We start from the raw sequence: 22,341 nt of genomic DNA, 5'->3' as shown, positions 1-22,341 counted from the left end.
TACCTTGGGTAACTTTCTGCAATATTTAAAATGCTGATTGTTCCCCCTTTCTTAAAATGTTTTGCTATGTTCTTATTTATTCCGTGCTTTTTCATGATTCGGGTGCCTTGTTGGAAGCTCTGCTCAGTCTCCTTCCTAGACTGCTGCTGCTTCCATTCTGCTACTAGTTCCAGAATTCCATCTTTTCTCCTTTTGGATTTCCTGAACCATTGTGTCTATGCTTAGACTACCATCTGTAGGCTAAGGACCTCAAAATCCCTATCTCCAAATCCACATCTTTTTTTCTGAGCTCCAGATTTTTATGTCTGTCTATCCACTTGACATCTCTGCTTGGATGCCCTGGAGTCTTTAGATGATAGAGGAATACTCTCTGCTCTGCAAATATAAGATATGTAGTAATTATATGACAAAAAAAAAAAACAGGCAGGGAAGAAGAAAAGACTTCTAGACTAAGTTACTTTGGGGGCAGTTGAGAAGGTGAACTGAACATTAACCTACAAATAAAAGGGAAAATAGAAAAAATGATAACTAGTATTTGTAAGATCAGTGGCAGGCAAACCAAGGCTTCTAGGCTGTAAGTTAGTTGAAGAAGGTAAACATATTAATATAACATGTAGTACTTTGTAGAGAAAAAGGAGGAACGTTGGTTTCACATATACATCATTCATACTATAGATTTTAAATTAAACTCAAAGCTTCATTCTCCCTCTCTGCTTTTTAAGGATAAACTAAATAAATAACAATTATTAAGTCTAGAAAAAAGAAAGCTGAAATGATAAAAAGGGTAGAATCACTCACCAAATATTCAAACATCTGAACTATGAAGAAAGAGTTGAGGCTTGAAAAATATATTAGATTAAAAGAATCAGAATTAGAATTATTAGAATAAAAGAATGTTCTATATAACAATTTACAAACTTAGAGAACTCAATAATGGATCTAAGTTTTTAAAGTTTGGATCCAAAAAAGACTTTAAAACTCCAAGACAGATGGATACTGGGGATATTGTGCAAGTTATCCTTAATCCCCAACTGTAATCATGGAGGACAATCCACAACACTGTTACAATGAGATTGGTATAGAAATTGAGAGTAAGCATTTAAAAACTTTTATGGTATTTGACAGAGTAATTTTGTATTTGTTGAATTAAATGAAATATTGAGGACTGTATTTTGCAAGTAATTTTTCGTTTTTTATTTTTAAACTGCATGTTATTAGTCCACCATGGATTGAGGGTACAAGTAGAAACTAGTCCTTTACTGTATTTTTTTTGAGAAATGAACCTAATACCATATGGAAATTCTCATACTTTCAAATAAAAGAAAGTTAATAAGTCTATATGTTCACATGTAAATAACAAAATAGCACATAATACAAGTAAACACTGGACTTGGTTCAGGTTTTAAAATTGAGTTTTAAGCATTACTCTATAGAATTGCTTAAGACTCTTGCTACAGGAAAACAAACACTATAAATAAGTCATGTCTTATCTCACATGGCAAACATTAATATACAGACAGATTTTAACTGTAATCTTATATTGTGCTAAGGGAAATACTAATTGATGTGTCACTGATTTATTTTTAAAAAACTATTTTTTTTTGTTTTTGTTTTTTGCTTTGTTTTTTAAAGATTTCTTAGAGAGAGAGTACAAGCAGGGGGAGGGGAGTGGCAGGCAGAGGGAGAGGGAGAAGCAGACTCCCTGCAGAGCAGCGAGCCAGATTCAGGTTGGATTCCAGGACTGAGACAAAAAAGTAGGGATCGTGAACTGAGACAAAAGTAGACACTTAACCGACTGAGCCACCCAGGTGCCCCCAATTTACTAAAAAAAAAAAAATCTTTAAACAGTTGAAAATTATAGTTAAAAATACTTAGTAATGTTTTATAGTTTAAATGATCTAATTCAAGGTACCAAATTCTTATTTGCACCGAAATCCACTTATTTTCAAAAGATAAAACATACAACAATGAAAATATCCACAAGTAAAATAGAATATTATTTACATTTCTCTTCTGTATTACAATAACATAAATACTATAAAAACTAAGCCTCTCAATAGATGGATAAATATACGAGATACACATATATACATGTGTGGGAATACTAGCCGTAATAAGGACAAAATCTTGTCATTTGCAGAAACATGGATTGAACTAGAGGGTAAAACGCGAAGTAAAAGAGGTCAGAGAAAAACATACCATACAATTTCACTCCCATGTGGAATTTAAGAAATGAAACAAAAGCAAAGTAAAAAAGAGACAAATCAAAAAAACAGACTGATGGTTATCAGAGGGTGGGGGAATGCATGAAATAGGTGAGGAGGATTGAGAGGACACTTACCACGATGAGCACGGACTAATGTACAAAATCATTGAGTCACTATGTTGTACCTGTGCTAATATAACACGTATGTCAACTACACCGGAATTAATTTTTTTTTTTAATTTAGCCTCTTGGAAAATGACAAATTTTCAATTGCCAACAGACAATTGATACTGATATGGTTCGTAAGCATTTCCAAAGGTGTGCTTGAGAGCCTATATATGGGTCCTTCTTGTGATGCTAAGCTAAGCCATCATTGATTCTACTCAATGATCTATGAGGGGATCCCTAGGTGGCTCAGCGGTTTAGTGCCTGCCTTCTGCCCAAGGCATGATCCTGGAGTCCTGGGATTGAGTCCCGCATCGGGCTCCCTGCATGGAGCCTGCTTCTCCCTCTGCCTCTCTCTCTCTGTGTCTCTCATGAATTTAAAAAAAAAAAAAATCTTAAAAAAAGTGCTCTATGATATTTTTACCTTGACAAAGTAAAAAATATACTACTTAGGATCTCTGCCCCCTAGTGTTGGTATTAATTTAATTAATTACTTAATTTGGGGGGGGAGAAGCAGAGAGAGAGAGAATCTCGCAGGCTCCACACCCAGCATGGAGCGGATGTGGGCTCAATCTCACCAACCTGACATCAAGACCAGAGCCAAAATCGGAAGCTTCCAAAGTGGAAATTTTCCAACTGACTGAGCCACCCAGGTGCCCCATAATGTTAGTATTTTAAATGGCTGTCTACCCCCGCTACTGTAGGATCCTCTCCTGTCCCCTATACGCTAGGGACTCAACCACAATAGTCGTTTCCCTAGTGTTCTGAGTACTTTCTTTCTTCATCCTTCTTCCTAGGGGCTTTTACTCCAATTTGTCTGGCAAGGACCACCCACAAGTAACTCATCTCTGCTCCAGTCCTAGGCACACATTAGATTCGCAATCAACAGCAAATGAGTATAAAATTTACAACTAGGCCAGAGTGAACTAATTCATTTCAGAAAGATTTTTAATGAAGTTAGAAGCCAAAATGATAAAATATAGTTATTAAATAGTAACAACAATTAACCAGAACACTCATTATTATATTATTCTAGTTTACCACAGCAAGTTCAGCAAATAAAAATACATTAGATTTTGTAAAGCTATTTTTCTATTTTAGCATATCTTTTTTTTAAAAAGTATTTATTTATTCATGAGAGACACAGAGAGAGGCAGAGACATAGGCAGAAGGAGAAGCAGGCTCCATGCGGGGAGCCCGATGTGGGACTTGATCCCGGGACCCCAGGATCACGACCTGAGCCAAAGGCAGACGCTCAGGTGAGCCACCCAGGTGTCCCTATTTTAGCATATCTTAAGTTTTTAAAATAGATACAGATTCTTAACTCCACATAATTGCCTAGAATTTTTTCGTCAGGCTTTCTGATCCTTGGGCTCTTGATCAGCAGATAAAGAATTCTAAAGACTCACATATTCCATAAAAGCTTTCTTAAACTAATTCAGCCTATTGTTACCTTTTCCTTACTTAGTATTTCTTCAGTGCTTATGGAAACCTAGAGAAAGGCGTTTTCCCCTTGGTGATGGAGTATATTAGCAGTGTCACAGAAGTATTACCTCATCCCTTTAGTACAGTGCATTATAGCTCCTTAAACAGGGATTTTAAAAATGCATTTTGTATCCTTCTACAGACTTTAACACATTGCTTAATCCAATGTGATTAGCTGAACAGCAGTCACTAAGAGTATGGGGTTTGGAGTCAAACTTGAGTTTTAATCTTGGCTCCATACTTAGTAGTATAAGAAAGGTAAAAAACCTCTGCCTCATTTGTACAGCGGTTAATGTGAGGAATAGATGAGAAATACATATAAAGCCCTTAGTACAGTGCCTGAAACATGCAAGTGCACTAGATGGTAGCTGCAATTATTCCATAATTTAGAATCAATCTGATGAGTTCCCTAAGCCTTCCCTCTGTTATATGATCCACAGATTTGAGCTTCTCTTTTTTATCATCACCAGAGGTTTGTGGTGGTGTTGTTTTCCAGAGCTGTTTCTCCTATGCAGCAATAAAGACGGGCCAAAAAAGAACCAGAAGACACGGGAAGGTAGAGCTGAGAATGAACCAATGGCAGATAGTTCTTGAAGGATTGGGCAGAAAGGCAGCTAATGGGAAACAGGAAAAGTGAACTGAGCTCCTGCTTCATGCACTATTTCCTGATGTCTAAGAAAGAGGCATCGGGGGCATATATATCATCTAACATTTAGCTCTGACATTTTCAAGGTGCTTTTACAGGATCTCCCCAATTGCCTACCACATTTAAAGAGTCTCACAACTATCTGTTGTTGGTGACTGATGTAAGGGGTGCACCTTTTTGGGCACATGAAGACTTGATCAATAAGGACCTTTAGATTCTATATTTCATTATTTTATTATGTAAGTCAAATGCTATTTACTTAAGTACTGGACATTCTTTTTCTATATTATTCAGGTCCTTTATTTTTCTCTTTCTCTTATATAATGTAAACTTGGGTTAGTAAGCTACTAAAGTGAAGAAAGGGAGAAAAAATTATCAAATATGTAGCCATTTATAACATACAGAATATCTACAAGACTTAAAGTGTAGCATTTATGGATGCTCCAGTACATTTAAAAGATAATTTAAATTCCTGATTGAAGCTTTGTTTCCTTATGGATAAATAAAATATAACAGACTGTGAAAATAAACTGGATTATATTCTAAAATGTACAACTTGAAAAACATACTTACTTTCCAAACCTCAACACGCCTGAAACATAAGTCTGCCAATGAGCACAGTAAAACATGAACATCCCAATAAAAGAGCAGAAAAACAACCAGTCAGGATGAGTTCCTAAGCGCACAGCAATTGAAGCTCCAACTGCCATAAATACTGAAAGAAACAAGGTTTAAGAACCATTAATAATTAAAAATGATTAATGAAATAATGGTCATGTACTGTTTTTAAATACAGAGTTTTAAAGTACATAATCTTGACATTACAATAAGGTACACTAAACAAAATTAATTTTTGAACATACTTTCAAAATACACTGCAAATTTTCTCCCAAGTGTACACCTGCCCAAAAAATTGACCAAACAGCTCAGTTCATTTTAGTTTTTGAGCCATCGTCCCCCCACCAAAAAAAAAAGGGAAGAAAAAAGAAATAAAGAAAAAAACCTTCACTAATTTACCTGTGGAAAGAGAGTCACAACCATGGTCAAAAAGTTCTCCTAAAGGAGAACAAGAATTTGTTCTTCTGGCTTGTTTCCCATCAATAGCATCCAGTGACTGGTAGATAAAGAGTCCCAGTGCACATAAAAGGTATGTCCAGTATGGTGCCTAAAAATAAACATAAATAAGAAATACTGTTATGTGACAACAAGCTGGCTTCTGTTTGAAAATAGTTCAGCCCATGCTAACTGACACATTTTTCTTGTGTTCTCACCTTATATTATCTCAGGGTGTTACAAGAAACATTCACAACCCTCCTTTTACAGATGAGAACTAAATTGAGAAATCAAATGAACCGTTCTAAGTCATGTGAGTAAAGGGACAAAGAAGTTCATATGGTGAGAAGCACAAAGTTAAATGAGCAAGGATTAGGACCCTAATTTTAGTTCCTAATCCACAGCTCTTTCAATATATTATTTACATGTGGCCCTAGATTTGAAATTATTCAATAAGATTTTCTACGAAAAAAAGATCTTAAAGACAAATTGTGATTTGGAAGATCTCTGCTTCCATTCATGATAGAATATGAGGGGACTGGACTATTTCCCCACCTTATATAACCAGAAAAGCAATAAAATAAATGAAACAAGCTTTCAGACATTGCAGGCAGTGCAGCACTATGATCCCTGACAGAAGAAAACAAAGGAGGTAAGCCCTAGACGATTCTGGCTTAGTACCTACAGGCAGTTTTCCCATCACAGTATAAGAATGGAGAACCTGAACAGAGCCCAAAGATCTTGCTATGTTGAGAAGAAACGTAGCAGAATTCAAGAAGGTCAAAGCAGCTAGAATTTGTGGAGCACAGCACAGAGAAAAGAGGGACACAAGAAGGTACCTTTGAGTCTAGCTGAGAAGTGACCTGTGCCTGAATGAGAGAAAACTATACCAGGGCCAGGGAAGGAAACACCGAATGGCAGAAGGCCACATAATTCTTGAAGACCACTGAAAGCTGGGAATTTTTCATGCTCCTAGTATACACAGCAGAAAGACTTTGTAATACCTAGGATACTGGGTAGAGTTCTCAGGAATGTATCGCCTTAGCAGTGGGGAGAAATTAGCCCCAAGACTCACAGCCTCCTGGAATAGTCCTAACAGACATAAAGTCCATCCTCAAAAGAACCCAACTGATCCCATGCAACTCAATTACAGCCAACACAAAGTATCATGTCTTAAAGGGACAAAAAAAATCTAGTACCCAAAGATAGAAAGTTCACAATGTTTGGCATCTAATAAAAAATTACCAGTCATGCAAAGATGTAGGAGAATATGATCTACAATTAGAAGTAAAATCAATCAATACGATTGGATCCAGGAATGACAGAGAAAATGGAATTAGATGGAATTATATGAGCACATTAAAAGTTATTATAACTATGCTTCACATGCTCAAGAAGGCGAAGGAAAACATAAAAGATTCAAGTGAAATCCATAGATATGAGAAAACAATATTTGAAATGTAAAATATACTAGATGAGACTGGACAATGCAGGAGAAAACTCCTGATGGACTCCTGATGGAAACTATCCAAAATGAATGCACAGGAAGAAAAAAGACCACCAATAACTGATCTTGGTATCAGTGACTGGCGGGACAACAGAAGCAATCTAACATTTTTATAGGAGTCTTGGGAGAGAGAAGGGAGGGTTGGACATGAAAAATATAAGAAATAATGGCTGAAAGATTCCCAAATTTGGTGAAATTTATAAACTCACATATCTAAGAAGCTCAACAAACACAAAACAGAATAAATCATAATCAGAAACCAGAAGAACGGGCAGCCCGGGTGGCTCAGTGGTTTAGCGCCGCCTTTGACCCAGGCGTGATCCTGGAGACCCTGGATCAAGTCCCACATCAGGCTCCCTGCATGGAGCCTGCTTCTCCCTCTCTGCCTGTGTCTCTGCCTCTCTCTCTCTCTCATGAATAAATAAATAAACTCTTAAAAAAAAAAAGAGAAGCCAGAGGAAAACAGAAGCATAGATAATAGTGTTGTCAGATTTCTATGTCTTAGAGAGGAAGTACAGCAAAATTATTAAGAAGGGTTTTGAAATTAGCTCTGTGTGTGAATCCTTGGCTCTGTCATGTAATAGCCAAGTGACCTTGGTCAAGTCACTTTAAAGAGTCAGTTTAAAGAGGTTACTCTTTAAACTGTGGTTACTCACATGGAAGATATGAATAATAGTTCTTGTATCTGATGAAGCAATTCTTAGCTCTTTATATAGAGCCTGGCAAACAGTAAGTGCTCAGTAAAAGTCAGCTATTCTCACTAAATTGTTTTGTATACTTTCAGTGGCATATATATTTTTAAAACACCAAATACAAATTCCAAATTGTGGGAATTCTACAAATATCTAGTCAACCTGTTGACTCAATATTTCTAAGCAAACAGAAGTTTACTTTCAACTGACTTTAATCAAAGTTTCATCATTTGCTAATATTATGTGCCCAATATTAATGATTACACTACTAATTGCTTAAAAGGACTTATTGAGTCTCTTCCAGTTAAAAGACAAGCAGTATAAATATAATTAAGACTAGAAGCAATCTGAGTTGTGAATATGCATATTAAAATATCACAGTCAAAGAAACAGTAAGTATTGGTGAGGATGTGGGGAAAAGGAACCCTCATGCACTGTTGGTGGGCATGCAAACTGTATGGCCACTGTGGGAGACAGTCTGCAGGTTCCTCAGAAAATTAAAAATAGAGCTATCCTATGACCCAGTAATCATACTACTTGGCGCTTATCCAAAGAATGTGAAAACACTAGTTTGAAAGTACACATGCACCCCGATGTTTACTGCAGCATTACTTACAATAGCCGAATTATGGCAGCAGCCCAGGTGTTGAGGAACGAGTAAAGAAGATGCGGCCTACATACAAGGGAATATTACTCAGCTATAAGAAATGAAATCTTACCATTGTTGGACAAAACATGGATGGAGCTAGACAATATAATGCTAAGTGAGATAGTCAGAGAAAGACAAATACTGTTATATTTCACTCATATGTAGAATTTAAGAAACAAAATAAATGAATAAGGGGCGGGGGAGGAGACAATCCTAAAAGCAGACACTTCAGTATGGAGAACAGAGGGTTCCCAGAAGGCCAGGGTTGCGGCGGTGGATGAAGGGGGATGAAGGGGCGCACTTGTTGTGATGAGCACTGAGTAAGGTAGGGAATGGCTGAATCAGTGTATTATACTCCTGAGACTAACGTAAGACTGGATATTAACTATGTTGGAATTAAAATGAAAAAATTAAATGTCACATTCAATTCTAATTAGCATAAAGGCTTATCTGTAAAATATGAAACAAGAGGGAGCTAAAAATCAGAACTGATAAATCATTGTGACAGTATAAAAGTAGAAAAAGCAAAATAAAACAAACCACCTAGAATCTTTTTTGAAAAAATCCCAAAGTGTTTTTGCAGAGAACAATTCTGGTGATTCTTTTCAAACTAGCAAATTCTTTTTTTTTTTTTTTCAAACTAGCAAATTCTTATGCATTTTTTCCTACTATGAAAAATTATATTGTTTTAATTTTGATAAAAAGGATAGCAAAGTTACATATCAAACCTATGCAAAATTGGAAACTGAAGTTCTTAAAATTTCTAGAATGCCATAAAAAGTCGCTTTTCTTACCTATTTTCCATCAGGTACCTTCCCCCTAAATGATAGACTCTAAAAGTACACCCTCTCTACCTGGCAGGTAGACCATTTCTCCCTTCTAAGCACAGAACCTTCTTATACTAAGACATTGGAGCCAAGATCCACGTTAAAAGCTTAATTCTGATCTCTGATCTGGGAGTCTGGCTACAGCTAAGTTGAAAGGTCAAGGCATTAATGGAAAACCTACTGACAGTGCCTGGGTGGGCAGCTGGCTAAGTGTCTGCCTTTGGCTCTGGGCATGATCCCAGGTCCTAAGTCTGGTCCAGGGTCTGGTTCTCCCTCTGCCTCTGCCCCTCTCCCCTGCTGGTGCTTCCATCAATCAATCAATCAATCAATCAATCAATCTCTCTCCCCCCTCTCTCTCTCAAATAAATAAAATCTTTTTAAAAAATCCATACTGAAATAATTTCAGTCACTCCAGGACACCACATTTGGGGGTAGACTCTACCTCTCATTTGGAAAAAGGAAAGGAAGACTTACTAGTTCACTAACTTAAAATGACTTCATCAGGACACTAGAGGAGTTAAGATTTAGAACTTAAATAGGTGAAGAGTGCAGGGGAATTTGAACAAAGAAAAGAGAGAGGAGGTCTCAGCCAATACGAAGGTTGAGGCCTGGAAAATGCAAGATTTACCCACAAATCAGGGATCAGATCCCTGCTTCAGGACCAGAGGATCCATGAGCAATTACAGCCATTGGATCAGTATCTTCAACAGGACAACAAAGGGCATTCTTCAGCTTTATGTCGCTTGATGCGGCAACCCACAGAGGCAGGGCAGTTATCATGTGCTTGTTATTAAAGTAGAAAGGAAAACCTAAGGGGGAGTGAAGATATCCTATTGAGATGAGTGGCCGGACTGGGCCCATGAGTCAGACCTGGGTCTCCTGTCCTGCCCTAGGTAAGGGACCCATCATGCCACAGATGGCACAGACCCTGCTGAGAAGCGCTCTCCTGCTCACACACAATCCAATTTCAAGTGCACTGAGCCTGAGAAGATGGCTGTGACCACAGGACACCTGCTTCCTTTTAAACCCAGGAAGGCATTCTGATCCCCTGTATCCGGTTCACCCCTTTCCAGTCTTCCCAAGGCCAGAGGGGCCCAGCCTACCTTTTCTTTTCCATGATGTCATCATCTCCGCCCCTACCTGGAAGCTATTACATAGACTGCAAGCTGTCATCTTCTCTCCTAACTTGTTATCTCTACAAAACCAGGTCTCCAAAACCAGGTTGGAGATCCATTGGCTAAGAACTGCAGGACCCTTCCTTCCCAGAGTCTTCTCAAAACAGGTATAATTACAGAAGAGACTCCAGATTGAAGGAGGATCTACAAAATCCACCCCAACTCATTTCATCTTTTCATGTGAACGTCTTTTCAAAAATTTTAAACATAAGCCTGGAAAAGTCAGGCTTGGATTATGCATTATAAAGTCATAAGCAATTTATCAAAATACTACTACAGAAGGAACCTATTTCAAAAAGTAGAGCTTCTCCAGGTAAGATTAGATTCCTGACATTTAAAGTTTTAAATTATATAATTTTCATAGTATTTACTATGTCTTTTAGGATCAGAATTTAACTATATTGTCATGGGAATCTTTCCAGGTCAACCATTAAGACCTGCATCAATCTTTTAAATGAGGACATGGTATTCAATTATGTGGCTATATCACAATTTAAGTAATAACTTCACCAATGAAAGATAGATAGATAGATAGATAGATAGATAGATAGATAGATAGATAGATCCTATTTATGTAAATTTTTAAACTTAAAAAAAATGAAGTCTTTGCTTTAAATGGCCTTGGTGTGTGAGCTGACACATAGGCAAAAGTTATTATATAACCAGGAACAACGGGGTCAGCTGCTAACAGCAACTGACTTCTCTCTCCCCAAAAACAGAAAGCGCATTTGTAAGAAGTTGGAAGAAAGAAAATTAGAAGACAAATCATGCCTATGTGAAGAAATGTAATGCTGGTGTGGTGTTAACAAGAGAATTTTTCAAAGAAAATCCGTGGCTTTTCTTATAGACACCTAACCTGACACTGTGGTGCCCCTGACATGACTGTGAGGCTGCTGAGCGCCTGTAGCTGATCAGGCCACTTCCCTGGTCACAGAGGGAGTTCCCCCCAACCCCCCCCCAAGGCCCCCAGAACCGCGGGGGGCAGGGGGGGGAAGGCGGTGCTTGCACCAGTGGGGAAGGGACCCAGGGCCTTACTGGTTTGAACTGGACAGAGCCTCAACTCTGCTCAGGGCCAGCACTTGAGCCGGGCAAACCCATTTTGAGGAAATGAAGCAGGTTCCAAGACGGGAAGGAAAGCAGGCAGCATACAGCAAGGTGGCTCCACCTGCAACTTAGGACCCGAGGGGCTCTCACGATTTTAGAAATCTGTACTTTGAAAGGTAGCTTTCTTTCATTTTATATTTTGGGAAACAGTCCTTTTTTCCCCTCTCTCTTAAAACCTTCTTTAGTATTTGAGCTTTCGTGAAAGTGCCAGTCCCCCATTTTGCTCAGGGGAACCAGAAGGAGGGGGGCTCGAAGAGAATCCCCTGAGCCCGATGGATCATCAGCACCAACTGCACTGGGTGCTTTAACACCTGCTCTGTTAACGTTGCAAAACCCAAGGGGTCAGAGTCTTTAGACCCAGGTCAAAAGTCTCAGGAGGAACAGCTCATATAATGGAGCACAGGGAAACTATGGGAATCAAACGGGCAAGCCCCAAGCAAGGCTGGGACTAGGGTGAGGCCCGGGAGTCCATGCAGGCCTCAGAGGTGGAGGCTGCACTGACCCTCAAGGTTGCGGGCCAGCACATACCTCCTTAAGTCCTGAGGTCCGAGTGGCTGCTGGCCTCAGTTCCCTTTTGCTCTAGGAGCCTTAAATCTTGCTTACTCTTGTTAAAATTCCCAGGCCAGAAAACAAATACGTATTTAATCCAAGACCAGCTTAAACTGGGTAAGAGTGGGAAAACATCATCTCCTAGGATGACATTTCATGCATAAAGGCAATAATTTAGTGAATATTTATTTAGTTGGCCTCTGTATTATGCAAGGCACTGCGTGGTACACAATGTACACACGGGCAATCTCTATCTGAACTTAAAAGCTTGTAGGTTGTCCTGCTCAGTAAGACACACAGAACCAAAATAAAATGGAAAAGTTAGGCCCAGTCTAAAGTTCCAGGGAGACCTACAAAGAAAGCCCTGCGGCTGAAGCGCCACGGTCTGGCTTGGACTCTGGTCTCCTTTAAAGCTCTGTACCCCAGCTTTGTAGTGCAACCTGAAATATGGCCTTGTGATGCCCCCAGCTATGGTTTTCTTTTTTAAAATTCCCCTGGCTATTCGGGGTCTTTTCTGATTCCACACAAATCTTAAAATAATTTGTTCTAACTCTCTGAAGAAAGTCCATGGTATTTTGATAGGGATTGCATTAAACGTGTAAATTGCCCTGGGTAACAATGACTTTTTCACAATATTAATTCTGCCAATCCATGAGCATGGAATATTTTTCCATCTCTTTGTGTCTTCCTCAATTTCTTTCAGAAGTGTTCTATAGTTTTTAGGGTATAGATCCTTTACCTCTTTGGTTAGGTTTATTCCTAGGTATCTTATGCTTTTGGGTGCAATTGTAAATGGGATTGACTCCTTTATTTCTCTTTCTTCAGTCTCATTGTTAGTGTATAGAAATGCCACTGACTTCTGGGCATTGATTTTGTATCCTGCCACACTGCCAAATTGCTGTATGAGTGGAAGGAGCCTCGGTGTCCATCGAAAGATGAATGGATAAAGAAGATGTGGTCTATGTATACAATGGAATATTACTCAGCAGTTAGAAATGACAAATACCCACCATTTGCTTCAACGTGGATGGAACTGGAGGGTATTATGCTGAGTGAAATAAGTCAATCGGAGGACAAACATTATATGGTCTCATTCATTTGGGGAATATAAATAATAGTGAAGGGGAATAGAAGGGAAGGGAGAAGAAATGGGTAGGAAATATCAGAAAGGGAGACAGAACATGGAAGACTCCTAACTCTGGGAAACGAGCTGGGGGTGGTGGAAGGGGAGGAGGGTGGGGGGTGGGGGTGGATGGGTGACGGGCACTGAGGGGGGCACTTGGGTGTTATTCTGTATGATGGCAAATTGAACACCAATAAAAAATAAATTTATTATTAAAAAAATAAAAAATAAAATGTATAAACTGTAAGTGAAAAAAAAATAAAGCTCTGTACCCCAGGGGCGCCAGGGGGCTCAGCGGTGGAGCATCTGCCTCAGGCTCAGGGCGTGATCTCAGGATCCGGAATCAAGTCCCACACTGGGCTCCCCCCGCAGGGAGACTGCTTCTCCCTCTGCCTGCCTCTGCCTTTCTCTCTGTGTCTCATGAATAAATAAAATATTTAAAAACAAAAACAAAAAAAGCTATGTATCCTGGAAAAGGGTAATTTCCCTTTCAGTTTCCTAATCTATCAAACAGGGAGAATAATAGTACCACTTCATAAAGTTGTTGAGACGACTTTAAATGAGGCAATAGGCTAAAGCACCTTAAAATAATGCCTGGTACATAGTTAATATCCAGTAAATGTTAGTTGATGTTGTTATTTTTATTGGAGTTTAGAGGATTGACTCTGGAGAAGGAAGAAAAATTTTATAAAGAAGTCATGTTAGAACTGGGCACGGAGAGATGGAAGCAGGACAAGAGGAAGGAAACAAAAGGAGAAAAGAGAGGGACAAAAAGAGAAATCCTTGCTAGAGCAAGTAGTTGAATTTGGCTGCAGTAGAAGTTCTTTAACAGAAGCAGTAGCACGACATGCAATTCAGAACACCATTGTTGGGGGGAAAAAAGAAGGAACACCGATTGTAGTACTCCACATAAATCACTTATTTTTTTTCTATTTACTTCCCTTCATTCCCATTTCTGTCCTAGAAATGAACATAGTAGTTAAAAAAAACAGATCAAATGTTATTATTAATAGACATATATAGTCAACATTGCATATACATAACCCTCTACAGGTAGGATTACATCCTGTATGGGTACATAAGCCTAAGCAACTAAATCCAAAAACCTTATGTATTTTTCCTAACCCTTTCTGGGTTTTATCAAGTTTGAAAAAGCACTAATAATTCTTAAGCTTAAGAATCTGAAAACATGTTCCAAGTCAGGTATGTCACTTAACCCTCAGGGGCCTCAATTTCCTCTTAATAAAAATGTGTATACTACTATTACTTCAGGATGGATGGATAGAAGAAATACGAAAATGGTAGAAAGGCCATTCTAGGAAGGGAAAAAACTGGCCAAACTCTTAGGTGGATATAAAACACAAAGGCAGCAATGGATGTGAAAGCACTTTACATACCTGATAAATCTTATATAAGACACAAGAAATTTTTCCTGCATATCACATAGAGAAAGGCAGGAACTCCATACAAGAAGGTGATGTGTTGTTTATATGTATATATATATATATTTAAATATATGTATAAATTTAATAAATATATTTGTTATGTTATATATGGTTATAAACATAACCATAGAAATATAACTTGTATAAATATATATAGGCCTTGGGCTCAGATTGACTTGGATCTGAATCCTGTCGGGTCCTGTCATTTACTAGCTTTGTGACCTGAAAGCAAAGTAGCTCAGGCTGCCAATGCTTCTTTCCTGTTATTGCTAGGATTTTATCAAACAGGCAACATGAATCCTGTGATGGCTTGTCCCCTCACTACTTCAGCCACTTAAAAGCATGTGCAGGAGGATCTAATATGTTTCAGAAACTCTTCTCAGTTTCATCTTATTACTTTAACTCTCATTCCTCCTTTTTAGGGCCATTCTGATTTTTTCACTTTTCCTTTTTTTTTTTTTTTTACATGTCTGAGATTCCCCTCCCCCCAGCATTGTTTTTGTTTGTTTGTTTGTTTGTTTTTGGAATGAGGCTGAGCCTAAAAATTAATCATAAATTACCTCTTCCATCAGGCCCCTCTTGATACTCCTAAACAGGATCTCTTGGACTTGTTTGTGTGCCTTTTTTTTTTTTTTTTGCCCTGCTTTTTGTAAGTGCTCAACAAATGGATCTGAAATTAGTAATATTGACAAGTCACAGTTTAACTGGCAAGTATCAGAAACATCCAAATGCTGTTAGCCAAATTTAGGCCCAATAAAAATTAAATTTAACTACAGGTTTTTAGGCCATTTTTAGTAACAGTGGTATTTTTAATGTGTTGAGTAATATTTTTAATTTGTTGGGCAAATCGCCACTTCCTACATTTATCTTCAGCTAATACAGTATTTAATCTTCACTGTGTCCTTGTGAAATTGGTTTGGCAGGTATGACTTTCTATTTCACACATGGGAAAACTGACCAGCCGGTCTCTCCATAATGTGGCCAGATGAGAACCCAAACCCAGCGCTCCTTCCATTCTAGCCCACGACCCCTAGGTCTCTAGGAAATTCTGCAAACAAGTTTCAAAAACCAAAAACTAAAGAAATTTACTTTGTGCAAACAATATGAAAATGAACAACAGTGGAAACGTCTGCCGAGAACTCATATGGTAATACACATAACCACCAACGGGCAACAGGTGTTTAAAAAAATGTAGGCTCCATGACGTAGTTTGTTAAATGGACACACTATGGAAGGCATAAAATAGTTCCATTATATTCCTGCAATCCAGCCTCGATTTGAATCAGTTCTCCCACAGAACCTATGCTCACATATGATCATAATGGGGATTTCGCTATTTGGAGAGCAAAGACAAGAAAGTGTGGCAGCATGTGCAAGGCGGTGTTACCGGCCTGAGTGCACCGCAGGACAGCCAGGGGCGGGAGTGGGCCCCCTGGGGAGCCGGGCTTCCGGGGAACAGCTGCCCGGAGCCCCGCTCTTCGCTCTTATTTGGGACACAGGCCATACACGCACGGCCAACACGATCTGCGGTTCCCGGGTCGTGACGATAAGGATCGTGCCCTCTAACTCCCTCTTATTGGTCCTGTCAAGGAAGCACAGAGGAGTCGCTACTCGGAAGTACCGTGTCTTCCATCGGGGCCACCGAGAATTTCGGGGTCACCAGCACAAGCCCCAGGAACCTAGGGAGTCATCAAAGTGTGCACAGGGTCCCTCGGGCGGGCCGGCCGGGCGGGGACGCGGCGTTCAGGCCGCAGCGTGCAAAGCAACCGACGGCTCCGGGGGCCCAGCCGGGCGCCGACCGCGGGGCGGGGCAGGCAGGCCCCCGGCTCGCGGTGGAAGGGGCGCGGCTGGAGTGGACCCGGGGCGGCCGCGGCGACCTTGACGACCCGGCCGCCGCCGGGGAGGCTCGGGGCGGACCCCGCGCGGGGCAGCGGCCGCGTCCCCCACCTCCCGCCCCCGAGGGCCAGCCGCGCGGCGGTCCCTCCGCTCCCGGGACGGCGGCGCACTGGGGCGGGGCCGAGGCGGGGACGCGGGCTCCGGACAGCAGTTGGGGGGTCCCTCGTCCCCCGGGCGGGCGGCGGGCCCTACCTCCTCGGTGGCCGTGGGGCAATAGGAGATGAGCGCCAGCGTGGTGAACAGGTTGACGGCCAGGCCCAGCAGGGTGATGGAGTTGGGGGCCACCCAGAGCGGGACCCACCGCAGCAGCCAGGTCCAGTAGACCTGCAGCGGCGGCTCGAGCAGCGACACGCCGGCCGCGCAGTAGCGGTGCTCCTCCAGCCGCCGCAGCTGCGCCGCGCTCAGCGGCTCCGCCAGCGCCCTCGGCCAGCGCAGCCCCGGCCTGGCCCCTGCGCCCGCCGCCATGGCCGCCCGCCCGCCCCGCCGCCGCCGCCGCCGCCGCCGCCGCCGCCCGCCGGCCGAGCCGGGCGCCGGGGCGGGGACAGGTGGAGGGAGGGGCTCGCGGCTCGCGGCTCGCGGCTCGGGGCTCGCGGCTCGCGGCCTGCGCCTCGGGGTGGCACCCGGCGACCGCGGGCGCGGGCGCGGGCGAGGGCGCGGGCGAGGGCGAGCTCGGCTGCCCCAGGTCCCGGGGCCCCCGCCCCCAGAGCGGCCCGGCCGCCGGCGCGTCCGCGGAAGGCGGGGCCTCGGGGAGGGGGCCCGGGGGAGGGGTCGGGCCGGCGAGGGGGTCCGGAGGACCGGACGGGCTCTCGCCGGCCAGCGGGTCACCGCGGGGCTCCCACGCACGGGAAGTCTCGGGCCGGCGTGCCGGGACCGGCGTCCCCGCGGGGCTGGTGCACCTGCGTCTGAGGTTCGAGTCTTCTCGAGGAGCGTCTGGCGGCGCCGCGCGAGCAGGGGCTCCTCCCAGGCCGCCCAGGGAAACGCCGGCCTGTAACGCGCGGGCTGGTGCCCAAGGCCGCTCGCCTGGCGGGGGCGCCCTGGCGGGCTCACGGCCGCAGGACAGCGCGGGCCGGGGGCGTGTGAGAACCGCTTTGCGCGTGTGCCCGCCCTGCCGGCCCCGGACCCCCTGCGTGATAGACACACAACGAAGCGACCCTTCTTCCAAGGAGGCCCTGCCACGAATTAGTCCCGGAGAAGGCTCCCCGCGGGTTCAGGACTCAGAGTTTAGAGACCGAGGTGTTGAAGCAACAAACCAGGACTTGGAAACATTTGCTGAAAAGGGGCCTGAAGGAATGACTGAAAGCCCAACGCCCTTTTCCCAGAGCGTCCGGAACCAGTAACGGCGGGTGCTTTACCGGCAGCCCGCTCGGGGCGCAGTCCTGGGCCGGCGGTGCCCTCCCTCCCGCCGCACGGCGGCCTGAGCTCTCGGGCCTCCCAAGCTACCTCAGCAGCGCCCCCTCCCCCCACAGCGCGCCCGTGCAGGCCGCGGGCGTCCCGTCACACGCTGTTGCACACCCCGAGATGAGCCTGCCGTTCGCCTTTCCCTCACTTCCTGGTTCTGACCTCTATGCAGGCTTCGAACGCACAGAACCACCTGGGACACTGCTTTCCAGATAGTGAAGCACCGTCTGTCTGTCAGCAGATGCAGTCTGTCCCACAGGATTCATTTAAATACCTTGGAGAAGGAGCAGCAAAGCACTCCACAGCCCACCGCTGGTTTTAATACAGCCTACAAGCGGAGTGGCTGAAAAAAATTCAGAAAAAATTTTTGATGCGAAATTATATTACGTTCAAACTTCAGCGCCATGGATAAAGGCATGTTTATGCCCCACGTGTCGTTTACCTTATCACTCTAAAAGCAGAGTTCAGTGGTTGTGACGGACACCACACTGACCTGCAAACACTGGAATATTTATTTACAGTCCGGCCCTTTACAGAAAAAGGTTAGCAGCCCCTGCCTTAGAGCAATCTGAGGGTTCCTACAGACCAAACTATTCGTTGAATATTCATCTCCTAATCTAAAAAGCATATAATCTTTAATATGAAAAAAAAATGAGATCCTGAAAAGTGCAGGAATCAGAATGACAGAGATCTACTTTTTACTATGCTGGTTTTATATAGTGTAAACTTGGGGACATCTGCTTTTTAATTTATCAATGCCATCCGAGTAGAAATCCTTTTCTTTTTTTTTTTTTTTTTTTTTTTTTTTTTAGAAATCCTTTTCCACATTAAAAAATTAAATGCTATTACAGGTAATTTCCAGTATACATCAAAATGTCACAGGAGGATGAAAAGACAAGCCACAAGCCATGGAAAGGTATTTCTCTCAAATAAAACCCACATTGACTAGTACCGAGATTTTATTTTTAAAATTCCTAAAAATCAGTGAGAAACAAAAACAACTGGGCTTACATTCGGATACCTGTAACGAAAATCCCCCAAATCTGGTGACTTAAAATGAAAGTTTATTTCTTTCTCACATAAGTCTAGAATTATGGTGGCTTCATGATCACCAAGAACTCAGGCTCTTCTTTCAGCTCCAACATCTCTCTGACTTATACCTGTAAGGTCATCTCTCGGTTCTTCTGAACGGCTGCTGGAGCTCCAGCCATCCTGTTTGCATGTCCAGTAGCAGGAAAGAGAAAGAGGGTGAATGAAAAGTTAGATACTGCTGGCAGCTGAGCCAGCAAAGTAAGGTGCTTTTCTAGAATTCCCAAATGGCACATCAGCAGACGTCCCACTGGCCAGAACTTGGTCATGTGGTCTACCAGAGTACTAGTGTTGGCAAGGAGGAATAGATGGGGTCAAGCATTTTGAAAACCAACCTGGAATGACCTGCTAAAGTTGAAGATGCACATTCTCTAACCCCACAATTCTGATCCAGAAGTATGTCCTAGAGAAATTGTGGCACGTGTGTCCTAGGAGACAGGTGTAAGAATATTCATAGCATCTTTTTACAATAATCAACAATTATAAATATCCTGAATGTCCAATAATAGTGAATGGATCCACTGAGGCATTTTCACATAATTTAATATCACCCAGCAAAGTTTAATATAGCAGTGGAAAATTAACAAACCATAGCTATACTTATTAGCATCAATGAATTGTGAAAGGATAATATTGAGAAAGAAAAAAAAGCAGCTTGTAGAAAAAATGCATACAGTAAGATTTCATTCATATAAAGTTCGAAATGGGGATGCCTCGGTGGCTCAATGATTAAGCATCTGCCTTAGGCTCAGGTGGTGATCCTGGGGTCTTGAAATCCAGTCCCACATCCGGCTCCCCACAGGGAGCCTGCCTCTCCCTCGTTGCTCATGAATAAATAAATAAAATCTTTAAAAAAAGGAGTATGTCCATAAGTGAACAGTTATGAAGAAAAGGAAAAAAAGGATACATACAATTCTAGAGATGGGATCGTTAGAGGAGCACACAGATGGCTTCCAACATATCAGTAATTGTATTAGGACACAAAGCCCCACAGCCTAAATATGATGTACCTTTCTCTCCCCCAAGGTAGGCCCCTCTGCGCTTGGCTGGCGGCTCCTAAATGTCAGGGCCACAGCTTTCCTCCATTTTATTAGTCTGCCATCCTTAGGGTGCCCCCCTCGCCCTCGTGGCCAAAATTGGCTAACCCCGAATTGCATTTACCTGGAAGGGGAAGAGAGGGCAGAGAATACAGCACCCATGTCCTTGCTGGGCGTGGCCTACGTGTACGTGTCACCTCTGCTCTCCTCCTATGGGCCAGAACCTGGTCACATGGCTGTGCATAGCTACAAGAGAGGATGGCGATATGGAGTTGAGATGGCCAACTGTTCGCCCTTCTAAATACCTTCTATTACTACCAGAAAGTGGGAAAATGGATATTGGAGGGTCCTTTTGCTCTCTCAGCCACTATTTTTAAACTAGGTAATAGGAACGTGGTATTCATTTTATTATTATTTGTGCTATCTTTAACACTCATGCTCCTAAGCTGTTTTTCCCTTGTTTTGGGGGGCAAATTTTTGGAAGTTTCTAATGAATTGGAGACCTATTAAGGCCAACCTGTCTAATGTCAAGGAAAAGTAAATTACAGATTTTCTACTATTTTATCTCTTGCATCATAGCTCCCTTTGATTATCATGGTTTATTAAATAGTGATTGATGTATGCAAATTTTTATTTTTCTGAACTAACATGGTAGCTTACATTTATGAGCTCCAATGAGGCACTATTGTAAACATCAGAATTATTTAATATTCATAAAAATCCTGTGAAATAGGTATAATTATTGTCCATATTTTATACAGATTTTTTCACTGGAGCCTAGTGAGGTTCAATAACTTGCTATGACTGCATAATTAGAAAAGTAGTGAAACAGGAATTTAAGACCACATAGTCTGATTCCAGGTCCTATACTCCTAACCACTGCTAAATACCTTCTAATAAATTACACATATTCAATATTGGACTTACAGTCAGCGAAAGACAAATACCCTATGACTCATATGTGGAATTTAAGAAACAGGGCAGATGAACATGTGGAAAGGGAAACCAAAAAAAGAGAGGAAAGCAAACCATAAGGGACTCTTTACAGTCAACTAAAGAGAACAAGTTGAGGGTTGCTAGAGGGGCAGGAGTGGGGGTGGGGTTGGGGCATGGGCTAGATGGGGATGGGCATTAAGGAGGGTACTTATGGTGAGCGCTGGGTGTTATCTGTAAGTGATGAATCACTGAGTTCTACTCCAGAAACCAATAAAGAAATAAACAAACAAATAAATATCAGACTTAGATGGGTGTTTTTGTCAATATAAAACAGACATGATCTACAGTTTCTGTAGATCATGTAGATTTGGTGCTATTTCAGTCCTTTCTAAATATTATGTAAAATTACTTAAATACTAAAACTGATGATGAATTTCCCTGCTCAGATGCCTTCAGTGAAGTTCAAGTTTCCTCACTTGGGATTTGAAGGCTGAATCTACTCTTCCAGTTTAATCTCCCAAATGTCTCCCCTTCCTTCACCTCCCTTTCCGCATTCCATGCTGCCATTAGTTGTTCCCGAACACACCCAGAGCCTCCCCTCACCCTGATCCGCTCCCTGGGCCTGGGGAGCACCCTCCATCCCTCATTACCTCAAAAACATGCTCATCTGTCTGGACTCAGCTTACATTCCCTCTTCTCTGAGATGAGCCCTCACATCTTCCAGTTTGAGGTCTCCTGCTTCCACACAACCAAACACTTTGTACTTGTATCCCAACCTATCTTTGGTCACTTAATAATGTGCCAGTGTGCCTCTCACCCAGCTTGTAGAGTACCAGGACCACATCCCTGCACTGAGTGTGTTCCTCAGTGCCTGGCGCTTGGTAGACATTCACACTTTAAAAAACTTTTTAATTTTGCAATAATTATAGACTCAGAAAGTCGCAAAAATAATACAGAGATATCTCTTGTACTCTTCACCCCAGTGGTAACATTTTAACATATTCATAGTAGGATAGGTCCATAGGTTTTTTTGATTGTTTAGCTGAATTGAATTTCTTTCCCAAAAGAGAAAGGATCTTGGTTTTACTCTTGGTTCTCTTTGTGTCTGTAACTTTGACACACCTTTCAAAACTCCTTCCTCAGCATCCTCAGCATCTCAGCCAATTTCCCACAAAATGCAACACTGTCGTCTCATTCAGCCAGATGAGGAATGCATCTGTTGTGATATGACCACTTCAAAACGCCACTGACTTGCCCTGGTTTGGAAAAAGGCCTGGGATGCAATCAAGTAATTCACTGGATGGGTTTTTGGTGTAGCAGGATGTTATCACGCAGGGAACCAAACTATCCGCGTATTTC

General features: G+C 42.2%; 1 protein-coding gene across 7 annotated transcripts in view; it reads right to left on the bottom strand.

Moving 5' to 3' along the window:
• Nucleotides 1–21,714, bottom strand: part of CHPT1 (choline phosphotransferase 1) — a 36,850-nt gene extending 15,136 nt beyond the window's left edge. For 3 of the 7 annotated variants that reach the window (XR_007402257.1, XM_049094040.1, XM_049094041.1), the window contains exons 1-4: nt 16,715–17,000; nt 8,371–8,427; nt 5,520–5,667; nt 5,076–5,217 (exon numbers count right to left, since the gene is read on the bottom strand). Coding sequence is in view for 5 of the 7 variants with exons in the window: in XM_049094040.1 (XP_048949997.1) it covers nt 5,076–5,217; nt 5,520–5,667; nt 8,371–8,427; nt 16,715–16,987 (620 nt within the window). In the remaining 2 variants the exon portion in view is untranslated. Of the gene's footprint in view, nt 1–5,075; nt 5,218–5,519; nt 5,668–8,370; nt 8,428–16,714; nt 17,001–19,080; nt 19,133–19,344; nt 19,438–20,170; nt 20,293–21,632 lie in introns of those variants that run through there. The other 4 variants (XR_003133082.3, XM_035699405.2, XM_025439095.3 and 1 more) reach the window with 2 other exon arrangements.
• Between the last annotated feature and the right edge of the window lie 627 nt (nt 21,715–22,341).

The sequence above is a fragment of the Canis lupus genome, chromosome 15, assembly GCF_003254725.2.
Source record: "Canis lupus dingo isolate Sandy chromosome 15, ASM325472v2, whole genome shotgun sequence".
NCBI lineage: Eukaryota > Metazoa > Chordata > Mammalia > Carnivora > Canidae > Canis > Canis lupus.
The sequence above is the reverse complement of the archived record's forward strand: the minus strand, read 5'-3'. Positions and strand labels throughout refer to the sequence as shown.